This window comes from Phyllobates terribilis, unplaced genomic scaffold, assembly GCF_046119375.1.
Source record: "Phyllobates terribilis strain yellow unplaced genomic scaffold, ASM4611937v1 Scaffold_7__3_contigs__length_470593459, whole genome shotgun sequence".
Taxonomy (NCBI): Eukaryota; Metazoa; Chordata; class Amphibia; order Anura; family Dendrobatidae; genus Phyllobates; species Phyllobates terribilis.
Genome location: NW_027362767.1, coordinates 251,936,888 through 251,961,639, shown reverse-complemented (window position 1 = coordinate 251,961,639; position 24,752 = coordinate 251,936,888). Strand labels below are relative to the sequence as shown.

Genomic DNA, 24,752 nt, shown 5'->3' with positions numbered 1-24,752 from the left:
AACGGAATTGCCGCCTTACCCTATATCTGTGCATAGTCCAGAGGGAGACCCAGCCTTTCCACGCACACGGACAGGAGAGGTTCAAAGGGGGCTGTTAGGAACACTCGGAGGGTCCTGATCGAAGTACCTGAATACCTTGGGTGCGCTGAGCCCTCATCCCTGGTGGCCGCAGTGATCCGTGAGGAGCAGGGAGAAGCCTTGCCGCTGCTTAAAAAGAACTGTGAGTAAAAGACCTGGAAGACTATCCCTACTGCCTCTGGTTCCTTCATTTCTGCACTGCACCACACAGTACCTGAGTGACCCAGGACTACTCTCCCCATCCTCCTGTCACATCTGCCCTGAGGCCCTGCTCCGCCTGTGGGGAGTTATAACATCGCCTGCTGCCGCTACATCCAGCCTCAGAGGACTGCTAGCAGCGCTGGTGACGCATCACCAGACACCACAGGTGGCGTAGTCGATAAATACCACTCAACCCTGAAAGCCCTTACATCCTTTTTAATGTAACGGCCCTGGGCACGGAACGGGTCCAGGCCACGGCTGCATCCCCTCAACATCTGACCCGGCTCCGAGTACCCCCATCTTCCCAGGGCAGGGCTGCGAGCGTCACATATACACCCGATGTAAGGATGATGGACAGATTATACACCTGATGTAAGGATGATGGACAGATTATACACATGATGTAAGGATGATGGATAGAATATACACCTGATGTAAGGATGATCGACAGATTATACACATGATGTAAGGATGATGGATAGAATATACACCTGATGTAAGGATGATCGACAGATTATACACATGATGTAAGGATGATGGACAGATTATACACATGATGTAAGGATGATGGATAGATTATACACATGATGTAAGGATGATGGACAGATTATACACATGATGTAAGGATGATGGATAGAATATACACCTGATGTAAGGATGATGGACAGATTATACACCTGATGTAAGGATGATGGACAGATTATACACATGATGTAAGGATGATGGATAGAATATACACCTGATGTAAGGATGATCGACAGATTATACACATGATGTAAGGATGATGGACAGATTATACACATGATGTAAGGATGATGGATAGAATATACACCTGATGTAAGGATGATGGACAGATTATACACATGATGTAAGGATGATGGACAGATTATACACATGATGTAAGGATGATCGACAGATTATACACATGATGTAAGGATGATGGACAGATTATACACCTGATGTAGACAACCATCTCATGTAAAAGTGTAACAACTCTCCCAGATAGCAAAAGAGAAAAAAATGGATATCAGCTCAGCCACTTAGAAGATTGCAGCACGGAACCAGCAGTGCGACTGGGAAGATAAATCAGGAAACTAGGGAAATTCAGATGAAAAATTCTTCTAAATCAATTTCTTTTTTAGGTCATGAAAAAAGTATTAAAACAGCCTTAGGAGGACATCAGCAAACGCGTTTCGAACTATGAGTTCTTAATCATTGTATAGTAGAAAACCGCATGGGAATGGCGTTATAGGTCATATCCTGCTGGTCACATGTTCAAAGATAAACCAATCAAGATTAAACAAGCAATAATAGATAAAAACATGTGACATAATAAAATGCTTTTTTTGCAATATTTCTTCAGCAAAAGGGTTACTACAGAGGAATTATAAACATATTTCATTGTATCTACTTATATATAAGGAGATACGGGATGGGACAAGGATATGGGATGGGACAAGGATAGAAGCAGAGGAATTTATTGGATTCATTAGTGACAATTCCATGAATCTAACATTTACTTATAATTTACAGCAAACAAAAATAGATTTTTTGGATGTTACTTTGACTTTCAAGGACAACACAGTGGTCATTACACCTTTTAGAAAGAGTCTGTCTAGAAATTCTATTCTTTTGGCTTCTTCTCACCATAATAAAAAAAAACAATTACTAATATACCAGTAGGAGAATTAATACATAAAGAAATACGAGCAATGCCCAACAATACAGGATAGAAGCAAATATAATTATGAATAGACTGTCAGAGAGAGAATATCCCAATTGGATGCTAAATAGGGCAGAACATATTAATAAAAAAGACAGACAAATTATGATTAGAACAAAATGAAAAATCATAACTAAAACTCCTAACCAGGTCACATTTGTTTCCCAATATAGCCCTCAATTTCCAACAATAAAAAACATCATAAGTAAATACTTACCCATGCTGCATGCTGACCCAAAACTCAGGGAGGTACTTTCAACACCTGTTAGATTCACAGCCCGTAGAGCAGCCACTCTGGGGGATCTGTTACCACCGAGTCTAACTCAATGACCTGGCTACATACAATTGGTTTTTATAAGTGTGGACCTTCCATTTGTACGTGCTGCACCCACATAACTAGTACAAAGACCTTTATATCCTTCTCTACTAATGCAGTATACAATATAAAAAATGTTATTAATTGCAATTCTACTTATATTATTTATGTCATTTCATGCAATGCATGCCGTTTACAATGCGTGGGATGTACCTGCAATCCCCTAAAAACACGCATGAGACGCCACTTGTCAGACGCCCATAATAAATTAATTACAAAATGTTCTGCTGCTTCAAGGCATTTCTCGGTGTGTCACAATGGGGATACCACAACCTTCAATATAGTTGGCATTGAGAGAGTTATAAGACCACATAGGGGTGGCGATCATAGGAGAAAACTCCTTAATAGAGAAAGCTGGTGGATTTATACCTTGAACACACGGGCACCGGCCGGCATGAACATCAGACACGATCTGATGTACCATTGTGAATGAGAACTTTTCTCCCCCTTCTTTCTCTCCTTATACAGTTATATGATAAAGTTTGGGCACCCCTATTAATCTTAAGCTTATTGTTTTATAAAAATTGGTGTTTTTGCAATAGCGATTTCAGTTTGATATATGTAATAACTGTTGGACACAGTAATGTTTCTGCCTTGAAATGAGGTTTATTGTACTAACAGAAAATGTGCAATCTGCATTCAAACAAAATTTGACAGGTGCATAAGTATGGGCACCTCACCAGAAAATTGACATTAATATTTAGTAGATCGTCCTTTTGCAAAAATAACAGCCTCTAGTCGCTTCCTGTAGCTTTTAATGAGTTCCTGGATCCTGGATGAAGGTATTTTTGACCATTCCTCTTTACAAAACAATTCCAGTTCAGTTAAGTTTGATGGTCGCCGAGCATGGACAGCCCTCTTCAAATGATCCCACAGATGTTCAATGATATTCAGGTCTGGGGACTGGGATGGCCATTCCAGAACATTGTAATTGTTCCTCTGCATGAATGCCTGAGTAGATCTGGAGCGGTGTTTTGGATCATTGTCTTGCTGAAAGATCCATCCCCTGCGTAACTTCAACTTTGTCACTGATTCTTGAACATTATTGTCAAGAATCTGCTGATACTGAGTGGAATCCATGCATCCCTCAACTTTAACAAGATTCCCGGTGCCGGCATTGGCCACACAGCCCCAAAGCATGATGGAACCTCCACCAAATTTTACTGTGGGTAGCAAGTGTTTTTCTTGGAATGCTGTGTTTTTTTGCCGCCATGCATAATGCCTTTTTGTATGACCAAACAACTCAATCTTGGTTTCATCAGTCCACAGGACCTTCTTCCAAAAAGAAATTGGCTTCTCCAAATGTGCTTTTGCATACCTCAGCCGACTCTGTTTGTGGCGTGCTTGCAGAAACGGCTTCTTTCGCATCACTCTCCCATACAGCTTCTCCTTGTGCAAAGTGCGTTGTATAGTTGACCGATGCACAGTGACACCATCTGCAGCAAGTTGATGCTGCAGCTCTCTGGAGGTGGTCTGAGGATTGTCCTTGACTGATCTCACCATTCTTCTTCTCTGCCTTTCTGATGTTTTTCTTGGCCTGCCACTTCTGGCCTTAACAAGAACTGTCCCTGTGTTCTTCCATTTCCTTACTATGTTCCTCACAGTGGAAACTGACAGGTTAAATCTCTGAGACAGCTTTTTGTATCCTTCACCTGAACAACTATGTTGAATAATCTTTGTTTTCAGATCATTTGACAGTTGTTTTGAGGAGCCCATGATGCCACTCTTCAGAGGAGATTCAAACAGGAGAACAACTTGCAAGTGGCCACTTTAAGTAGCTTTTCTCATGACTGCATACACCTGACTATGAAGTTCAAAGCTCAATGAGGTTAGAAAACAAAAAAAGTGCTTTAGTAAGTCAGTAAAAAGTAGGTAGGAGTATTTAAAACAAGAAAATGATAAGGGTGCCCATACTTATGCACCTGTCAAATTTAGTTTGACTGCAGATTGCACATTTTCTGTTAGTACAATAAACCTCATTTCAAGGCAGAAACATTACTGTGTCCAACAGTTATTACATATATCAAACTGAAATAGCTGTTGCAAAAACACCAATTTTTATAAAACATTAAGCTTAAGATTAATAGGGGTGCCCAAACTTTTTCATATAACTGTATATAAGTAGATACAATGAAATATGTTTATAATTCCTGAGTAGTAACCCTTTTGCTGAAGAAATATTGCAAAAAAAGCATTTTATTATGTCACATGTTTTTATCCATTGTTGCTTGTTTAATCTTGATTGGTTTATCTTTGAACATGTGACCAGCAGGATATGACATATAACGCCATTCCCATGCGGTTTTCTACTATACAATGATTAAGAACTCAGTTCGAAACGCGTTTGCTGATGTCCTCCTAAGGCTGTTTTAATACTTTTTTCATGACCTAAAAAAGAAATTGATTTTAGAAGAATTGTTCAGCAGGATTTCCCTAGTTTCCCGAACTCTCCCAGATGGTAAATGTTGGGGGACCTCCGGTCACTGGTCCTTGTGTACACAGGTGACCCCTGCTAGATGTGTCTGGGGGCTCATTCTCCTCTCCCCACTGAGCATACAGGATGATCGTGCTTGTATATTGGGCAGGATCAGGAGACATCCTCCTAGATAACTGAGTGTTTGGCTGACAGCTATCTAGGATGTATGGCCTCCTTATTTCTTACTCTGTACGACCTAAGATATCTATGCGTCACATGGATGGTTCATTGATTCATATCAGAACCCGTGTAATGCTTCATTTCTCCTGTGGTGGCGCTGCAGAGAAATTAAGCACTTGCTGCTGGGTTCCTCCACAAATTACAGCTGATTGACGAGAGTCACCTTTTGATCAGCTTGTACTAGCAGACAACTACTTTAAAGTGTAACACCACGTAAAATACAAAAGGTCAGATGATGACATTGGTCATGATGGCATTTCTCAATGCAAAGTGCAGTTGGCACTAAGTATAGAGCTGTCGCCCCCATGCCTTTCTATGACATGCCAGAGGATGACATTGGTTGGAATCCCCCTTTAATTTAATTTTCATCATGTCTTGCTTGGACATAACGGATGAGGGCCGGAGCATTATAATGCAGAGCTCTTAGATGCATGCATTAATATTAATTGACGGGCGCAGGCCGCACAGACCCAACGTCTGCGGCAAGATTCAATTAGTCAAGACCTTGAAACAGCATGGAGGGGATTAACCCTTCACTCATGTGGTTATTGTGTCCTTGTTATGTCTCTATGAAAACAAACTCAGCCCCCTGTCCATTGTTTGCTGGGTTTTGTAAGTCACTTTTTTCGATGCCTTTCTTTCCACACAGCAGGATTTTGCTCCCATTTTCATCATCGGAGATTTAATTGTAGTTACTTTTTTTTTTATCTTTTGGTAGTCACTGATGTTTTTTGTGCTAAGTTCTTCAAAATGGTGTATGCGATCCATGAATTTGTCCCAAAATAAAAAATGCTCTTTTTGTTTTTATCCATTTTTTTGTGAATTTTTAGTACCAAAACTCATAAATCCTTTTAATTGAATTGAAAACTCTACCAGAATCCTTACTCCGGGTGGGGGGGTGACTGGCATGAGATGTGGTAAAAATCTAGGCCATCAATATCAGATCAGTGGGAGTCATCCCTGGTAAGCAAGAATGGGATGGCAGCAATAAGAGTTGGTGGTGAGAGTCGGACTTCCACCATCAATCCTAAAGATGGGTCATCGAGAATTGTGAAAACATCCTGTTGTGTGCCCTTGTCCTTAGAATCTATAGGAGTCACGTCCTTATTGCGGAGTTTAGACACTAGTGACTATGCTATATACAGTGCTGCTCACCATTATTGGCACCCCTTCATTTTTTCATAGACTGCACAATATCTTCAGAAATAAATGGGACTGTACAAAAGTTATGTCCTCAGGATTTTTTAATTAGTGGTCCAAAGTAATCCAACAATAAAACATTGTTTTTCAACTTCCATGTTGCAACAAGCAGTTCTGATGTCCTCAGACAGCTCCTTTGTCTTCACCTTTGTAACAAAGGAACAGGGCCTACCATGTGGCTTTTTAAAACACTGAAGTCATCATTCATTGGCTAATTCATGTCATATGGGCACCAACAATTGATCACAAGAGAATCTCTTTTGTGATTTACCACAGGCAAGTCAAAATGTGTTTCCATACTAAATTAATCTAAAGGGTGGCAATACCAGTGACACAGCAAGCTTTAGGTTTTTCTATTTTTCTCTCCCATTGTTTTTGGTTTTAAATTATTGCTTATCATTTGCTCTTTTGTATTTAACACGAGTGCTCCATAGAAAAAAACTTTCACTTGATTCATTTTTTTCAGGAGGTATTCCACATTATGTACTTATACTTCATGGGTGCCAATAACAATGAGCAGGACTGTATACTATGCACTTTTACAGGTGGTGGGAACAGTTCTCTCTGAGTAATTTAGAAGATGACTTCTAAAAGGGGTGAACATTTCAGAGAACCGGTTTACATGTGCCCTATTAGAACACATAGAGATACCAGATGGGGCGTGTGGCTTGACATCCCCTTTCTTAACCAGAGCCAAGATTTGCAGGCTGCGGCCCTCAGAAATAATAACAGATTTTGAAATGGGAAGTGATAAAATGATGAATGGTCAGAATTTCATACAGGGACATGAGAGTCCACCGCACTGGACCAAAACTTCCACTTATCGATGTAGTTTTCTCTTTTGATTGCAAAATTTGTGAACTTGTCAGCAGAACTGAAGACCACAGGCCAGATGAGATGGACATAATCCGCACGGCGCCCCTGTGAAAAGATAATATATGTATATATCTCTGGTGGCTCAGCGGTTAGCACTGCAGCTGTGCAGTGCAGGGGTCCTAGGTTCAAATCCCACCAAGGACAACATCTGCAAGGAGTTTGTATGTTCTCCCTGTGTTTGCGTGGGTTTCCTCCCAGTTCTCCGGTTTCCTCCCATACTCCAAAGACATACTGATAGGGAATCTAGATTGTGAGCCCCGATGGGGACAGTGCCCATAATGTCTGTAAATTGTCTGAATTGTAAAGCGCTGCGGAATATGTTGGCGCTATATAAATAAAAAGATTATTATTATATGGTTCCTAATAGAATGCACCCTTGTATATCTCTAAAAATCAGGCCAAGAAATAAATTAGGTCAGTTCTTTACATGCAACTTTTCAGACTGTAGGAAACTGATCTTAAAGAGGACCTGTCACTTGCCATAAATATGTAATTTCTTACCTGGACTAAATGCGGATGTTCTCCTGTATCTGGGGCTGCTGCTCTTTTGTTTCTGGCTCCTCTCTGTTCATGATATATAGCCCCTTCTTTCCAGTATATAAATCTAGTCTTGTTAGCCAAGTGGGCGTAGTCCTGAACCCTTTTCTGTGGCCATTTCTTGAGAACCACGATTACTTGGATAAGAATAATAGATTTATATGCAGGAAAGAAGAGGCCATGTCTCAGGAACGGAGAGGCGCAGGAATAAAAGAAAAACATCGAATTCAGAAGAACAGCAGCATTTATACTGGGGTAAATAAAATGTACGGCAAGTGACGGCTTCATAAGCGCCTTTACTCACAGGACCCATGTGTAGCTGCTCATATAATGTTAGTGGCAGATATAGAATGGGGCATATGTGGTGGCCCTTGGCTGATGGCGCCAGACAGAGCAAAAACACTAATGCTCAATATCTTTTTAATCTATATACAACCTATGATATATTTTTAACATGTAGCAGAGGTAAGTTTGTAATTTAAAACCTGCGTTTCCATATTTCTGCAGGAAAAGCAATTGCAATGTTATAATTTAGAGTCTGCAAAATAGATAATTAATATAGGCATTCTGCCTGTGGCCTCTAGGCCCTTTGTTCTATCCATCTACCCCTCTCAAAAGAGGGCACTGCTTTAACAGGGCATAGAGGGATTATCTGGGTGGACTCAGAAAAGCCTCAGAATAGGTCATCAATATCCGATCGGTGAGGGTATGACACCTGGCACCAACACCGATCAGTTGATTTCAGGTCCCACAGCATCCAGAGATAAGGATAGTCCATCAATATATAGATTCTGGACAACACGCCTGTTTCTGTTTAATGAACAATGACCACATGTGTAGGATCTCGCCATTGCAAATCAGGAGACACTTAAAAATGTGCTAGATTGATCACAACCATTATATGCAATTTATACTAATGAATAGTATTTAACTTGTATTCAAAAAATATATTTTATGGAAAAATTGTTATATGTCCATATGCCATTTTTGAGAATATGGTGAACATGTGATCGGTAAAACATCCGTTTTTTATTAAATGTGCCCAGATATCGTGTCGTATGGAGGATGGATTGTGAAACAGTGCTGCCATCATGTGGCTAAAAGCAAGTATTACACAGCATAAAAAAAAAAGAAAGAAAAGCAAAACATGAAAAATATAGAAGAGTCCAGCCTCAAACACGTGCTGTCCATGTTCTTCTCTTGTCCATATTTAGGACACGCAGCTATCTGGTAACTATTTATGTTTTTGGCTTTTATGAACCACCACAGTTGTAACATAACGACACTTACGGTGCTCCAGATTGACGGTTTCTTATTTAGCTTGGTGCAAATTGTGGTATTTTTATCAAGATGTCAGCCATACTATATAAATGCAGCACATCTGGCAGCGTAGCGGACGCACTGCTCTTCTATATGGTGGATAGATACGTCATGGTTGCTGTACCTATCCACCATGATAAATTAGTTCAGCCTCAGCGCTTGAAGATTAAAAATGGCAGCCCTGTTTCACAAACGAGCCATGTCGTATTATACTTGTTATATAATCCTACTCATATTTCTATAATAGTATTCACAGAGAACGTGGTAGAAAACTTGACCAAAACATTAGGTACGAGGGACCTCGACCCTTTCTGAAAGCAAATATTAAAAGTGGTGTGAAGAGTCATACATGGTGTCTAATTTATTAGACGGGTGCCTTTTTTGTGTGTAAAATACTGGTGTAGCCGTGAGGGGACGTCGTGAAGAAAATGGAGTCTAAAATGATATCTGAACTGCACCATTAGGAGTACGTTTCTTCATGCTGGTAACAACAGTAATGGAGGAAGGTCCGAAATGACAAATGTGATGCAAAATAAGTTCCATTTTCTTTTTCAATACCCTATAGAGAAGATGGCTTCCTGAAGTCCATCTCCTATCTCTATATCACAAAAACATGAGGCCTACAGTGACATCGGAGCCTGGATTCCCATAGCAACTAGAGTCCAGCTCTCACCAGCACTGGAAAAATGAAAGCCAAATTCTGATTGGTTGCTAGAGGTGACATGCCTCTGATGTCTCTGTAAGCCTCATGGCTGGTTGCTAGAGGTGACAGGCCTCGTTGTCTTAGTAGGCCTCATGATTGGTTGCCAGAGACGACAGGCCTCATGATTGGTTGCCAGAGGTGACAGGCGTCATGATTGGTTGCCAGAGAGGACAGGCTTCTGATGTCTCTGAAGGCCTCATGGTTGGTTGCTGGAGGCAGCAGGTCTCTGTAGGCCTCATGGTTGGTTGCTAGAGGTGACAGGCCTGTGTCCTCAGTAGGCCTCATAATTGGTTGCTAGTGGCGAAAGGATTCTGAAGTCTCTGAAGGCCTCATGGTTGGTTGCTAGGGGTGACAGGCCTGTGTCCGCAGTAGGCCTCATAATTGGTTGCTAGTGGCAATAGGCTTCTGATGTCTCTGAAGGCCTCATGGTTGGTTGCTGGAGGCAGCAAGTCTCTGTAGGCCTCATGCTTGGTTGCTAGAAGCAGCAGGCTTCTGCGGTCTCTGTAGACCATGATTGATTGCTAAAGATGACAGCTGCAGGGCCAACATCAGCATCCAGTGAAACTGGGGAATGGCAGAGCCCACTTGGCAAAGATTTCCATAGTCAATAACAGAACACCAGTAACATAGCTGCCATACACAGCCGACACCCGTGACTAACTGATGCCATCAGAGATAACTCCAATTGTAGCAGCTGACCGCCTTGGTCGGGCTCCAACCGTCCAGAAATTCCTAGACCAGGGCACTTGATTTTTTTTTTTTTTTTTTTTTTTTTTAAGCATTAGAAACTTGTTTTTACTGTAATTTTCATCATTTTACAGAGAATGCAGCCGGTGTCTTCATATCAGAAGTATGGGCAGTATACTTTATAATCCTAATGACTCAATAGTTTTACAACCTGGCCCTAAAATTGTCTGTCCGTGATTTTTTGATAAAAAAAAAAATAATAATAATTCTGGACAGCTTAAGTCAAGTTAGCAAAACTGCCCCTTAAATGCTGCTGTCAACAGCAACAGTAATAATTAAGAAATTTGCGAAGTTGTCCCTTATCCACAGCATGATTGTGGAGTGCCGAAGATTTGGTCACGGCAGCCAAACCCCGCACCACCACCACCACCACCACCTGTGTCCGCCATGTTGGTAACACCTGGGAAGCTCAAGCACAAGGAGTTGCTATATATTGCAATATGGCAGTGTATTGTACTAAAGATCACAGGTTTTCTAGCACAATCAAGTATAAAAAAACAAAACAACTTTAAGCTATTGCAAAAAAAATGTTGTTATAAAGTTAACATGACCCCACTTTTCCAGAATGGAAATAAAACCTAAAAATTACCTATTTGGCATTACCACGTGCAGAACTGTCCGAACTAATCAGAAAATGGTTCCCTATGGTGAACACAAACGGAGGAAAGAAAAATAAAATTGAAATGGTAGAACTGCTGTTTTTTTGGAGTCGATCTGCAAAAAAATAAATTAAAAACAGATCAGAAAGTCGTACAGACTAAACTGGTAATGATAAAAACTCAAGTTTGTGCCACAAGAAAAAAAAAAAAAGTTCTGGTACAAAGCTGTCAACTTAAACAATAAGTTATGGCTCTTGGAAAGTGATGTGGGGCCCACCAGGACTCTGTCACGTAGCCCTGGGACTCTGAGGCAGGATCTATCCACAAGGCCCAGTATTAGGATCGCACTATTACTAACTGGAAACCAGTATTGGACTCCGGTGGAACACAGGAAATAAATGACGCAGTTTTGGCGACATCGATCGCTCCGCATAGAAAAGAACCTCTCACTACACATGCCTCTTTTTTAATGAAATATATTACAATGTTGAAATACTTTTTAGCTCCACACAACCTTTTAGAAAAAATATAAAGGCAGGGACTATAGTATAATAAAAAGGACAGTGAGCACGGGAAAGAGGGGGATGCAACCGCCATGGGGGTCCACTGGCCATACATGATGGCTGGATGCACACTGGGAGCTGTTGGTACCATATTTTGGGATGACCATCTTGTATAGATCAGAGCCGTCAGGCCCGTATTGTCCCACCATAGAAGTTGCAGCAGATTCAGACAACATAATATGGGCGATTTCTGCACCTCTATTCCGGCCTCAAATCCGGGACTGATAACCCAAACTAACAGCATCATAATCGCTCTGATAGAGTCTGGGGATTAGACCCGTGCTCAGCTCAGGGCAGGCTTGTCTGAAATTTATCATTGGACCTCTATAGCCTACACGTAATGTTACTTCAGTCACTTCCAAAGCTGCGTTCACACCTTGCCGATTTCATCTTCAGCCGACTGGTTTGACGGTTTCATTTTTTTTTTTTTTTACCGCTGATTAAAGTGCCTCAGTTGTGCATAATGCACGGATATTCGCCATCATCACCAGTAAAATTCTGAAAGCAGCTTTAACAGAGAGTGGAGTACAAGCCAATACTACATTATTAAGGATCCAATGACTTCCTCTTCGGATATAGACATTATAAACGCTTTTTCTAGGCATGGACATAACCCTAGTGATTGAGATTAATCATTTTATCCCAGTCTTGTGACCCTACTGCTAACGGGAACCCCACATCATAAAGCAAATACCACCCCCACCCACCTAAAAAAAAAAAATAAAGTCCTAACAGCAGCTGATAGGGGGTCACGTCCTGCTAAGGATAGAAGACAGACTGTGCTCGGATCAGAAGACCTGACCCGACCACTGGGTCTCCGTGCCTGATCCCACTGCCTACGAGGGTCAAGAACCCGCGCTGAACGCGCCAGGTCTTCGAATGCGAGCTCCGTCCATGTTTCACGGATGTGTGAAACCATCCTCACTCTTAATTAACCCCCTCCTAATCTTTCCAAGTATTAACCATCTAATGAGGATACATTAAATAAGAAATCCAGACACAGGCTCAGTCATGAAGACAGGGGTCCGAGGGACGCAGAGGTAAAGCAGGCACCTGCAGATGGATGAACGAAACGTGAGAAGTAAAACAGCTTTCATGTTTGGCCAAGTTGTCGAGAACAAGAGGAACGATAAGACGACGATCATTGATTCTAGGGACGAGATGCTTCTATGCAAGAAATTTGGTTTTGGCAACTGATATAAAAGGCTTAGTGGCCAGATGTTTTGATGGGGCAAGAGAGAAATCTCTGGCCAATTTTGACTGAGTAAAGGTGCTTATATGTAAGAGATGAAATAGCACTTTAAAAGGGGGGTGGGGAAGTAAACCTAAAGAAAACGTATGGTTTTGGAGGGGGCATGAATTCTTCTGGACTTCCTGGAAATGGTAGACTGCAGTTTGCTAAAGACATACTTTAGGTTTAGTGCGCCTTTAAGTACATGTGACGTCATTGCACAGACTTGCTTTGATTGACCAGACCCCTTTAAAAAGCACAGAAATAGGAGGACATGCAGAGTCTTGGAGAAAAAAAAATAATAATAATAACACAGCACCAAAGACCAGGCAAATACAGAATTAAATAAGCCAGACAAACATGGTTCTGTGCCCAGTCTCTTCCCAGTACTGCACACATTTACCCTTCAAGGGGTGCACGAAATCTCTACAGAACAGCTTCAGAGCCAGAGGCTGAGTGCAGGTGACCGGCGCCTGGCTCTGAACTTCACATGAAATACAGAATTAAAAATTATGTAAAAAGCAGGGAAAAAAAAAAAAAAAAAAACCTTCCTGAAAAAAAACAACAAATACACTGCATGGTACGGAGCATCTTCAGCACCAGATGACTGAGGTGCAACCAGCTGGTGTGATCCGTGGACTACGGTGGTGATGGCTCCTACAGCACGCCTGCGGTATCGGCAGGGTGCAGGACTCCTGAGGTGGGATAATGAAGAAAAGAAGAATGAGGCTGGGGAGAGGGGGGAGATGTTGGAGCAGGACTCTGCTTTATCCAGGACATTCTACAAGATTCCACGTGAGGTAGGGTTATAGACTACCACTCCTTTTTCTTTTCGTCCATGGAAACCCCACCAGGTCCCAAGGCCACCACTAGAAGAAGTCCGCCGATGACAGACATGGTCTGAAAGAAGTCGTATTTTAGGAAGTCGTGCATGGGTTTGTAGGCTGGGACGCTCCAGAAAGCGTTGAAGTAGACGTTGATGGCAAAGAGCCAAACCACCAAAGTCAGCGCTGCCAACTTTGTCTTGAAACCAATAGCCACCAGGATGATTAAGGCCGTGCCCACCATGTTCTGTAGGATCTGAAAAGGGGGCAAGAAAAATAACATAAGTAAAGGGGACGTTTGCCATGAAACCAGGTGAAATAAGAGGGCAACAATAATTGGGGATGGCCAAAACAGTTAACCCATGGACAAGAGTGGTGCTATTTCTAGTGTGGCCGTACCCTCATTATAGCACCAAATGAGGGGGCATTTTTCTTATCCTTAAAAGTATATACACTGCTCAAAAAAAATAAAGAGAACACTCAAATAACACATCCTAGATCTGAATGAATGAAATATTCTCATTGAAAACTTTGTTCTGTACAAAGTTGAATGTGCCGACAACAAAATCACACAAAAATCATCAATGGAAATCAAATTTATTAACCAATGGAGGCCTGGATTTGGAGTCACCCCCAAAATTAAAGTGTAAAAACACACTACAGGCTGATCCAACTTTGATGTAATGTCCTTAAAACAAGTCAAAATGAGGCTCAGTATTGTGTGTGGCCTCCACGTGCCTGTATGACCTCCCTACAACACCTGGGCATGCTCCTGATGAGGCTGAGTATTGTGTGTGGCCTCCACGTGCCTGTATGACCTCCCTACAACGCCTGGGCATGCTCCTGATGAGGTTGCGGATGGTCTCCTGTGGGATCTCCTCCCAGACCTGGATTAAAGCATCCGCCAACTCCTGGACAGTCACGTTGGTGGATGGAGCGAGACATGATGTCCCAGATGTGCTCAATCGGATTCAGGTCTGGGGAACGGGTGGGCCAGTCCATAGCTTCAATGCCTTCATCTTGCAGGAACTGCTGACACACTCCAGCCACATGAGGTCTGGCATTGTCCTGCATTAGGAGGAACCCAGGGCCAACCGCACCAGCATATGGTCTCACAAGGGGTCTGAGGATCTCATCTCGGTACCTAATGGCAGTCAGGCTACCTCTGGGGAGCACATGGAGGGCTGTGCGTCCCTCCAAAGATCTGCCACCACACACCATTACTGACCCACTGCCAAACAGGTCAGGCTGAAGGATGTTGCAGGCAGCAGATCGCTCTCCATGGCGTCTCCAGACTCTGTCACGTCTGTCACATGTGCTCAGTGTGAACCTGCTTTCATCTGTGAAGAGCACAGGGCGCCAGTGGCGACTTTGCCAATCTTGGTGTTCTGTGGCAAATGCCAAGCGTCCTGCACGGTGTTGGGCTGTGAGCACAACCCCCATCTGTGGACGTCGGCCCTCATACCACCCTCATGGAGTCGGTTTCTAACCGTTTGTGCAGACACATGCACATTTGTGGCCTGCTGGAGGTCATTTTGCAGGGCTCTGGCAGTGCTCCTCCTGTTCCTCCTTGCACAAAGGCGGAGGTAGCGGTCCTGCTGCTGGGTTGTTGCCCTCCTACAGCCCCCTCCATGTCTCCTGGTGTACTGGCCTGTGTCCTGGTAGCGCCTCCAGCCTCTGGACACTACGCTGACAGACACAGCAAACCTTCTTGCCACAGCTCGCATTGATGTGCCATCCTGGATGAGCTGCACTACCTGAGCAACTTCTGTGGGTTGTAGAGTCCGTCTCATGCTACCACGAGTGTGAAAGCACAACCAACATTCAAAAGCGACCAAAGCATCAGCCAGAAAGCATTTGTACTGAGATGTGGTCTGTGGTCCCCACCTGCAGAACCACTCCTTTATTGAGGGTGTCTTGATAATTGCCAATAATTTCCATCTATTGTCTATTCCATTTGCACAACAGCATGTGAAATTGATTGTCAATCAGTGTTGCTTCCTAAGTGGACAGTTTGATTTCACAGAAGTTTGAGTTACTTGGAGTTATATTCTGTTGTTTAAGTGTTCCCTTTATTTTTTTGTCAAGTATTTTGGGTTTAAAATCATTTTTTGCAATTGCATTTCATTATATATTTTGCACAGTTTGTCTTTTATAGCCTTTGTTTCCCTGCACGTTGCTGGCTGCAGAAGGAGTTAAGTGAGAATACTTCAGTGATTTTGTTCAAACTCTTTCCTGTTCTGAGCTCCTCTCTGCTTATTTACGACCACAAAGTTGAGCTGAACTTTGATGTAGTGTAGTCATAAGTCATCTGAGAAAAGCTTAGAAAAAAAGGCAGATAAAAGCTTCAAACTCTCCATCATGTCGAGCTCACTGACAGTTTATCAGTTAACTCATTATGCAAGATAGCAAGAGTCCGTAGAAGCCAAACTGCAAAATTTTAAAATATATACATATCCCAAAAAAACAAAACCTTCATTTAAAAGTATAACAAAAACATTTTCCCTGAAGGTGTCCATATTCTTTAAATGGCTAAGTTACGGTATCACTGGCATAACCAAACAGTTCACATGCTCAAAGGGGTTTGCCCACCATAATAAACGTAAGCAGGTCATCACTGTCACTTCCAAATAAGGGGGCTCTGACCCCTCGGATAAACACCAAAGTATCCAAGGTGCTTTTACACTGCCCATTATGGGGGCCCCTGTACCTCCTGACGAGGAGAATAATAAAATAAGAGCAATTAAAACCCCCTTTAATAAAAATCTTCGAGGGGACTTACAGAGAAGAAGCTTGCGTCAAAGTGCAGCAGGGTCATGAACATGAGGACGAGCAGCACCCGACCCCCGAGCTGCATGTACTGCTTCGGGGAACTCTCGCCCATGGTGGGTACGCCGGCAAACATGCTTTTTCCTTCTGACCGAGACTCTGCCAAAAGTAATAAGAGTCCTCCGCCCAGAGCCAGATTCCTGGTGAAAAGAAAACTCAATACGTTACAGTGGATGCTGCAAGACCATAGAAAACTATGGAGATCTTACAAGAGGACTTTGCCTTTGTATTAGGGGGTCCGTCCAGGAAAAGTCAGCGGTCTTTTATGCTCAGTATAAAGGAGTCTTTCACATGGATGGCATTGCACTAAGTTTCAGGCTGGTCATATATATTGTATAGAAATCAGCCAAATGTTCGTCCAGCCATCTTTTCTGACCACTAAACATTAGCCGAGCGGAGCATGCATAACTTAGCCACAGCTTAACTCCCCGAGGATAAAAGGGGCCGAGCGGATGAAAATAAACAGCCTCAACCTTTATCCTCCAACATCTGCTGTAGGGGAAAAAGTTGGGAGGCCTCCATAAACATTAGATGGTTGGCCCGTCCCATCGAAAGCAGCGTGTTTGGCTGTTTGAGTTATGATTTAGGTCGGATCCACACATCTGTGTCATGGTTCGTGATGTCCGGACGGGTCAAAACTCAGGAGCCTGCTGTTTAACCACTTAATCCCTTCACCCCAAACCTGTTTTCACCTTCATGACCAGACCAATTTTTACAATTCTGACCACGGTCACTTTATGATGCAATAACTATAAAAAAAAATTTAAAAAAACTTTTCCACAAAATTTATATTTTAGCCCCAATTTTCTTTATTTTCACAAGGGTAACAGGAAAAAAAATGGACCCCAAAATTTGTTGTGCAATTTCTCCTGAGCACTCAGATACCCCATACGTGGGGGAAAACTAATGTTTGGGCGCACGGCAGGGCTCGGAAGGGAAGGAGCGCCATTTTGGAACGCAGACTTTGATAGAATGGTCGGCGGGTGTCATATCGCATTTGGAGAGCCCCTGATGTGCCTAAACAGTGGTAAAACCCAAACAAGTGACATTATATTATATTTTATATAATCACACAAAAATGTTGTTTTAGCCTTCAATATTATCATTTTCACAAGGATAGCAGGACAAAATGGCCCCCAAAGTTTGTTGTGCAATTTTTGTGTAAACAGATACCCCCATATGTGGTAGAAAACTACTTTTGGGGCACCGTGCAAAGCTCAGAAGGGAAGAAGCGCCATATTGGAGTTCATACTTTGCTGGAGTGGTTTGACGGTGCCATGTCACATTGGCAGAGCCCCTAAAGTGCCAGAACAGCAGAACCCCCCATAAGAGACCCCATTTTACAAACTACACCTCTCAATGAATTCATCCAGGTGTGCAGTGAGAATGCTGACTCCACATATGCCGCACAGAATTTTACACCATTGGTCGGTGAAGAAAGAATAATTACATTTTTACCACCAAAGTTTTGTTTTAGACCCAAATTTTACATTTTCACACTGGGAAATATGTAAAAATGGCACCAAAATTGACACAATTTTTGCTGAATGTAGAAATACCCCATATGTGGCTGTACAGTACTGATTAGCCACATGGCGAGACTCGGGAGGGACGGAGCACTATTTGCCTCCTGGAGCGCAGATTTTCCTAGAATAGTTTGCAGACTCCATGTACAGAGACCTAAGTGCTAGAAGAGCAGAATCCCCCCACAAGTGACCCCATTTTGGAAATTATACCCCTTAGGAAATTCATCTACAGTTGTGGTGAGGATTTTAAACTACATAGGTGTTTTCCAGAATCAAGCAGCAGTGGAAGCTGAAAATTGCAAACTGCTGTTGTAGTCAGGGCTGTGGAGTCGGAGTCAGAGCCCATTTTGGTGGAGTTGGAGTCGGTATAAAATGGACCGACTCCAACTCCTAAAAGATATAATAAATTGGGTACAGTAGTTCAATGCAGTTTGTGGGGAATATTTTTTCATTAGAATTTGGGAAAGTTATGAAATGTCCTGTAAATGTCTGTCCTATTCCTGATCTAAGGGTCTAGACTTTTAGCTGAGATGAATCTGTGCTACAGTAAATTTATCACTTAAAACATGAGCCGTGTATGAGGGAGTCGGAGTCGTGGGGTCTGTGTCATGGAAATTGAGGAGTCGGAGGTTTGGCTTACCGACTCCACAGCCCTTGTTGTAGTGACTAGTACGTTGTAGTGACCAGCTCATGCTTCTGGAGACCTGCACCCGTAAATTAGACAGGCTCTCATCGCAACAGCAATGCCAAACATGTGGACGCTAAATGCGGTTTAGGCACACTGTGGGGCTCAGAAGGGAGGTGGGCATTTATATTTGGGAGCACAGAATTTGCTGAATCTCTTTTGGGGGCAATGGCCATTTTGTTTTCAAGAGCCTTTGGGCTACTAGTAAAGTGGAATCCCCCTATATTTCCGTTAAAAGATGACGCACCCGAGTGGGGACTTGCGGTTTTTGTGGATTGAGTCGAAGCTTTTATTGTGATCCAAAATGTTATGTAAAATGTTCCCATTTATCCTGGGCTCTACGCTGAGCACTGATATCGGGGTTTCCATTTAAATCTCCGAGTGACGTAATTCAGATGAAACTCCCGAGGGATCCATTCACTATAATGAGGAGGCAGTTACTCTGGACTCTGTCTGGCCTCTGTTTAGCGGTGTCCTTTCCCCCCCTCCCCCCAGGGGTTCACAAAACTGTGGCCGACAGCGTCCACGGTGCCTCCATGTGCCTCATTAAAGGGAATCTTCCGCTCTGGGTTCCATCTGAATCACGTATTTCAGAGATTTACACGGAAACCCTAGTGTAAGCACTCAGCGCAGGATAAATGTGAGCCGAGCCTTACTGCGATCTTTGGGAGGCAGAATGAACAAATCAGCAGCAGGTGAAGAATTTATTTTTATTTTTATTTTTTACGCTGTTCCTCGTGAGGCATAAGTGATTAGACGACTTTATTCTTTGGATAGGTGAGATTACAGCAATCCCAGATTTATATCGGGTTTTTATGATTGACAGCTGTCACACACTGAAAGATGCTTTTTTTTGTTGCAAAGACTAGTTTTTGCATTGCCATACTTTGAGAGGCAGAACAAACAAAAAACAACTTCGGAATTGTTTGTTTGTTTTTTGGGAAGGGGGGTAGTTTATGCCGATCCACGTGTGGTAAAATTGATAAGGCAGCTTTATTCTTCGGGTCAGTACGTTTACAGCGATACTACATTTATATCTTTTTTTTTTATGTTTTGGCGCTTTTACACAAAAACTATTTTATAGAAAAAAATGTTTTTTGGCATCGCTTTAGTCTGAGAGCTATAACTTATTTTTCGGCTGATGGAGCTGTATTGTGCCTTTTTTGCAGGACAAGATGACATTTTCAGTGGTACCAATTATATTTACATTTGTCTTTTTGATCGCGTTTTATTCCACTTTTTGCTTGGCGGTATGATAAAGCATTGTTTTTTGCTTTGTTTTTTTTTGTTTTTTTACTGTGTTCACTAAAGGGGTTAACTAGTGGGACAGTTTTATAGGTCAGGTCGTTCCAGACACTGCAATACCAAATATGGGTACTTTTATTGTTTATTTATTTATGGGTACAATATACTTTTTTTATATTTTTACAATAAAAAAAAATTCTCACTGTCACTTTCTTACTTTGTCCCACTATGGGACTTTCATTTTTTGCAGGCTGATCGCTTATATAGCATAGGGATGCAGGAGCACCCCTATGCTATGCGGGCTGTCAGCGCTGCACAGCAAGCAAGCAAGCATGTTTTATCATGCACAGCGCAAGATCAAACTAACTTGCTAGCGCCTGGTGACGCGGATGTCGTCGACATCCGCGTCACCATGGCAACTATTGGGACCTCGCGATGACGTTGCGGGGTCTCCGATCCAAGAGTAGAGGGACTTTGGTCTCTCTGCTCGCTAAATGTTGCGATTGCAGCATTTAGGGGGTTAAAGTGCAGGGGCGATGCGGCCACCGCTCCTGGAACAGAGTGTCAGCTGTCAGAATCGGTGAGATGTAATAATACGTACCTGGTCATCAAGGCCCAGGGCACAGGGGCGTATTATTACGCCTCATGTCAGAAAGGGGTTAAAGAATAACCGCAGTTTTATTTTTTTTATTTTTTTTTTTTTTCTCTCTTCTTATAAAATCAATGGTACACGTAAAAGTAATAAACTTTGTAATATATTTTATTAAGGAAATCTGCTTCCTTCTGATCCCGGACTGATCATTAATCCTCAAAATTCGCAATTCGGAGGTAAAATCTGTAGACAGTGAAGACAGACTTTCCCATTACAGAAATAGGAGATCACAGTTGGTGCTCATAAAATTCTATGGATAACTGTCAGACTGTCATTTCACCAGAACATCTGTGTCAGCCTCTAGCTCCTCCCTCCTCCATAGAACTTGATGAGCACCAACTGTCATCTTCTCCCTCAGTAATGTGATAATCTGTCTTCACCGAACACAGATTTTACACATGAATTGAGAATTAAAGATCAGTCCAGGAGAAGAAAAACTGATTTCTTTAATAAAAGATATATTACAAGGTTTCTTATTTTCATGTGTACCATTGATTTAACAGAAATTAAAATGACGGTTATTCTAAGTGCTACAGTCAATCTGTCACAGCGACATTTTTGTAGCACAGCACTGGTAGCATGTCATCCCAGTGCCCATCGCAAGCCCAGGATGGCCGATGTAGCTGGACTTCATAGGAGATTATGGCTATGTGCACGCAAACAAACAATCGCAGATTCCAATCCACCCAAAGAGAGACTAAAAAAATTAAATTCACCGTAATAAAAAATAAAATTGTCAAAATTAAAAGTTTGTTCAAGTTTGATATTCCTACAGTGTTCTGCATGTATAATATTAGGTTACTGGGCTGCAACCTGCAGGCTGGAACCTACCAAATGCACTTTGTCTTTGCTTGTGCTACCTCATTTTTTTTTTCCCTCACACATATACACTGGTGTGATAAAATGTTTGCCCCCTTCCTGATTTCTTATTCTTTTGCATGTTTGTCACACTTCAATGTTTCAGATCACAAAACAAAACATGTAAATATTAGACAAAGATAACACAAAATGCAGTTTTTAAATGAAGGTCTTTATTAAGGAAAAAAAAGAAATCCAAACCTACAGGGCCCTGTGAAAAGTGATTGCCTCCCCCCCCTTAAAACATCTTTGGGAAGCGGAGTTCACTTTCAATAGCCACACACAAGCCTGATTACTGCCACACCTGTTCTCAATCAAGAAATCACTTAAATAGAACCTGCCTGACAAAGTGAAGTAGACCAAAAGATCCTCAAAAGCTAGACATCATGCTGCGATCCAAAGAAATTGAGGAACAAATGAGAAACAAAGTAATTGAGATCTATTAGTCTGGAAAAGTTGATAAAGCCATTCCTAAAGCATTAGGACTGCTGTGAACCACAGTGAGAGCCATTATCCACAAATGGCAAAAACATGGAACAGTGGTGAACCTTCCCAGAAGTGGCCGGCCGACCAAAATTACCCCAAGAACACAGTGACGACTCATCCAAGAGGTCACAAAAGACCCCACAACAACATCCAAAGAACAGCAGGCCTCACTTGCCTCAGTTAAGGTCAGTGTTCATGACTCCACCATAAGAAAGAGACTGGGCAAAAATGGCATGCATGGCAGAGTTCCAAGACGAAATAGACTGCTGAGCAAAAAGAACATAAAGGCTCGTCTCAGTTTTGCCAGAAAACATCTTTATGATCTCCAAGTCTTTGGGAGAATGCTCTGTGGAAAAGTTGAACTTTTTGGAAGGTGTATGTCCCATTACATCTGTCGTAGAAGTAACAGCATTTCAGAAAAGGAACATCATACCAACAGTAAAATATGGTGGTGGTTGTGTGATGGTCTGGGGCTGTTTTGCTGCTTCAGGACCTGGAAGACTTGGTGTGGTAAATGAAACCATGAATTCTGCCGTTTACCAAAAAATCCTGAAGGAGAATGTCCGGCCATCTGTCCGTGACCTCAAGCTGAAGCACACTTGGGTTATGCAGCAGGACAATGATCCAAAACACACCAGCAAGTCCACCTCTGAATGGCTTAAGAAAAACAAAATGTAAGACTTGAGTTGCCTAGTCAAAGTCCTGACCTTAATCCGATTGCGATGCAGTGGCATGACCTTAAAAAGGTGGTTCATGCTCAGAAACCCTCCAATGTGGCTGAATTACAACAATTTTGCAAAGATTAGTGCCCAAGATTCCTCTAGAGCGTTGTAAAAGACTCATTGCCAGTTATTGCAAACGCTTGATTGCAGTTGTTGCTGCTAAGGGCGGCCCCATCAGTGATTAGGTTTAGGGCACAATCAATTTGTCATACAGGGCCCTGTAGGTTTGGATTTTTTTTTCCCTTAATAATAAAGATCTTTATTTAAAAACGGCATTTTGTGATTGTGTTATCTTTGTATAATTTTTACATTTGTTTTGTGACCTGAAACATTTAAGTGTGACAAACATGCAAAAGAATAAGAAATCAGGAAGGGTGCAAACACTTTCACATCACCATAATAAAAATATATACAAGTTTTGACCCCTAATTGCATCTTTTTCCCCACTATTTCGCCCCACTGGCCTTTGTCCGATCTGTGGCCTAAAACTCAGACAGAAGGTTAGAAGGATGCGATCAGAACAATGTATGGTGCATAGTAATTTGTGCCGCTGGGAACCTACAACAAAACAGCGATACCCCCTGAACACGTGTTCCTTGTTTATGTACGTACACGTGTATACATGGCATAACTAAGCAGAGCTGCCACTCAGGGTTCTCAGAAAGCTGAATAACAACCACTGACAGCTCTGGTGGTGAATGCCCATATCACAGAATCTCTATAAGAGATGATTGTACATATGGAAGGTGGAGAAAATATATGGGGGGGGTTGACAGGTATATCCTAGGAGAAATGGATGCACCTACCTCATTAAAAATTTCAGATCCCATAGAATACTGTACGCAATCGTCTGAGGAGGAAGAAAACACGGATTACACAGAGCTGTACATCTTGTGGATACATACACATAAGGGTTTCCCCATCAGCAACATATGATGTATGATCAGTGGGGGTCTGACTGCTGGTACCCAATTAACCCTAAAATTAATGGGTTATTATAGTCTAGGATGCAACCTAGAACGGAAAGATCACTGCACTCAGGGTCCGAACAGCTGGACATCCCCAGACAGACCACAAGATCCACTGGCACCTGGGTGCCCACATACGCAGTGGTTGTGTGCTGTGAACTCTGTTAAGTAATGTACAGATGAGGCACATAAAATTCACGTCTATGCTGCACACCGAAAATCTCCATTGTCAAATAGCCGCAATTTGCTGCACTTCTGGGCCACGTGCCAATAACAAATGCTTATGCCCAAGCAAGAGCGTTTGGGATGGTGCCAATTCTCCATCTTCCCGTATAGGTTCTCACCTGCATGGCTATGATCCCAAACAGACCGAAGCAGGCGTACTGTACAAAGTTCCGGCTCAGGACCAGGATGCAGCCGCCTGGAAGATAACGATACGGATTAATAACGAACTGATCAGTAATCAATACGAACAGAGAACAGAAACACCAGTGATCTCATCTATAAAGAACTTTCACTTGTATTAAAGGGTCTTCTGCTCCATTCTTTAACGTATGCCTGGACCATGGTTCCAAAAGAGTGTTTTGGCATATGCCGGGCTGGTATGTGTCTTTTTTTTTCTTTTGACGGTATACAAAGAAATGCAGCAAATGCCATTCCTTATGCAATATACTTTTATTTACTTGGTGCATAAATGGCAGACGCATGTCTATACGGTGACATGCATTGGGGAAACACCTACGAGACCCTTATATATTAGGAGGGAAGCACTGACGAATCTCCGCCACTCCCCTGCTAATGTGTTGGGAGACTACAGGCTGCGGAGAATGGTGCAGCACGTCCTGACCGGCTGCAAGGGATTCAACCTTGTAGCTGTATTTTTTTCTTCCCAAGTTTAAAGGGTTACCATCAACATCTTGGGTTATCACCTTGCTGATCCCCCCCCCCCCCCCACAGATTCCAATAATGAGGACCTGAAACGTCCCGACGGAATAAAGAGGTAGACGTGCACATGTGCTTCAGCTTTACCCATCGTCTGAGAAAGCCGAATGCTGTCTTCCACCATCTCCGGTAGTCCCGTAGATAATAAATAGAGCGGAGCAGTCAGCGAGGAACACCCCTTTAATATTAGGTTTCCATGCCCCAG

At 42.4% G+C, this 24,752-nt stretch overlaps 1 protein-coding gene across 2 annotated transcripts in view; it reads right to left on the bottom strand.

Moving 5' to 3' along the window:
- Positions 1-11,466: 11,466 nt before the first annotated feature.
- The window catches only part of SURF4 (surfeit 4), a 23,052-nt gene continuing 9,766 nt past the window's right edge, over positions 11,467-24,752 (bottom strand). The window contains exons 3-6 of one of the 2 annotated variants that reach the window (XM_073640256.1): positions 23,950-24,026; positions 23,444-23,487; positions 16,417-16,603; positions 11,467-13,890 (exon numbers count right to left, since the gene is read on the bottom strand). In XM_073640256.1, coding sequence (XP_073496357.1) covers positions 13,624-13,890; positions 16,417-16,603; positions 23,444-23,487; positions 23,950-24,026 — 575 coding nt within the window. In that variant the 3' untranslated portion in view covers positions 11,467-13,623. The remainder of the gene's footprint in view (positions 13,891-16,416; positions 16,604-23,443; positions 23,488-23,949; positions 24,027-24,752) is intronic. The other variant, XM_073640258.1, reaches the window with a different exon arrangement.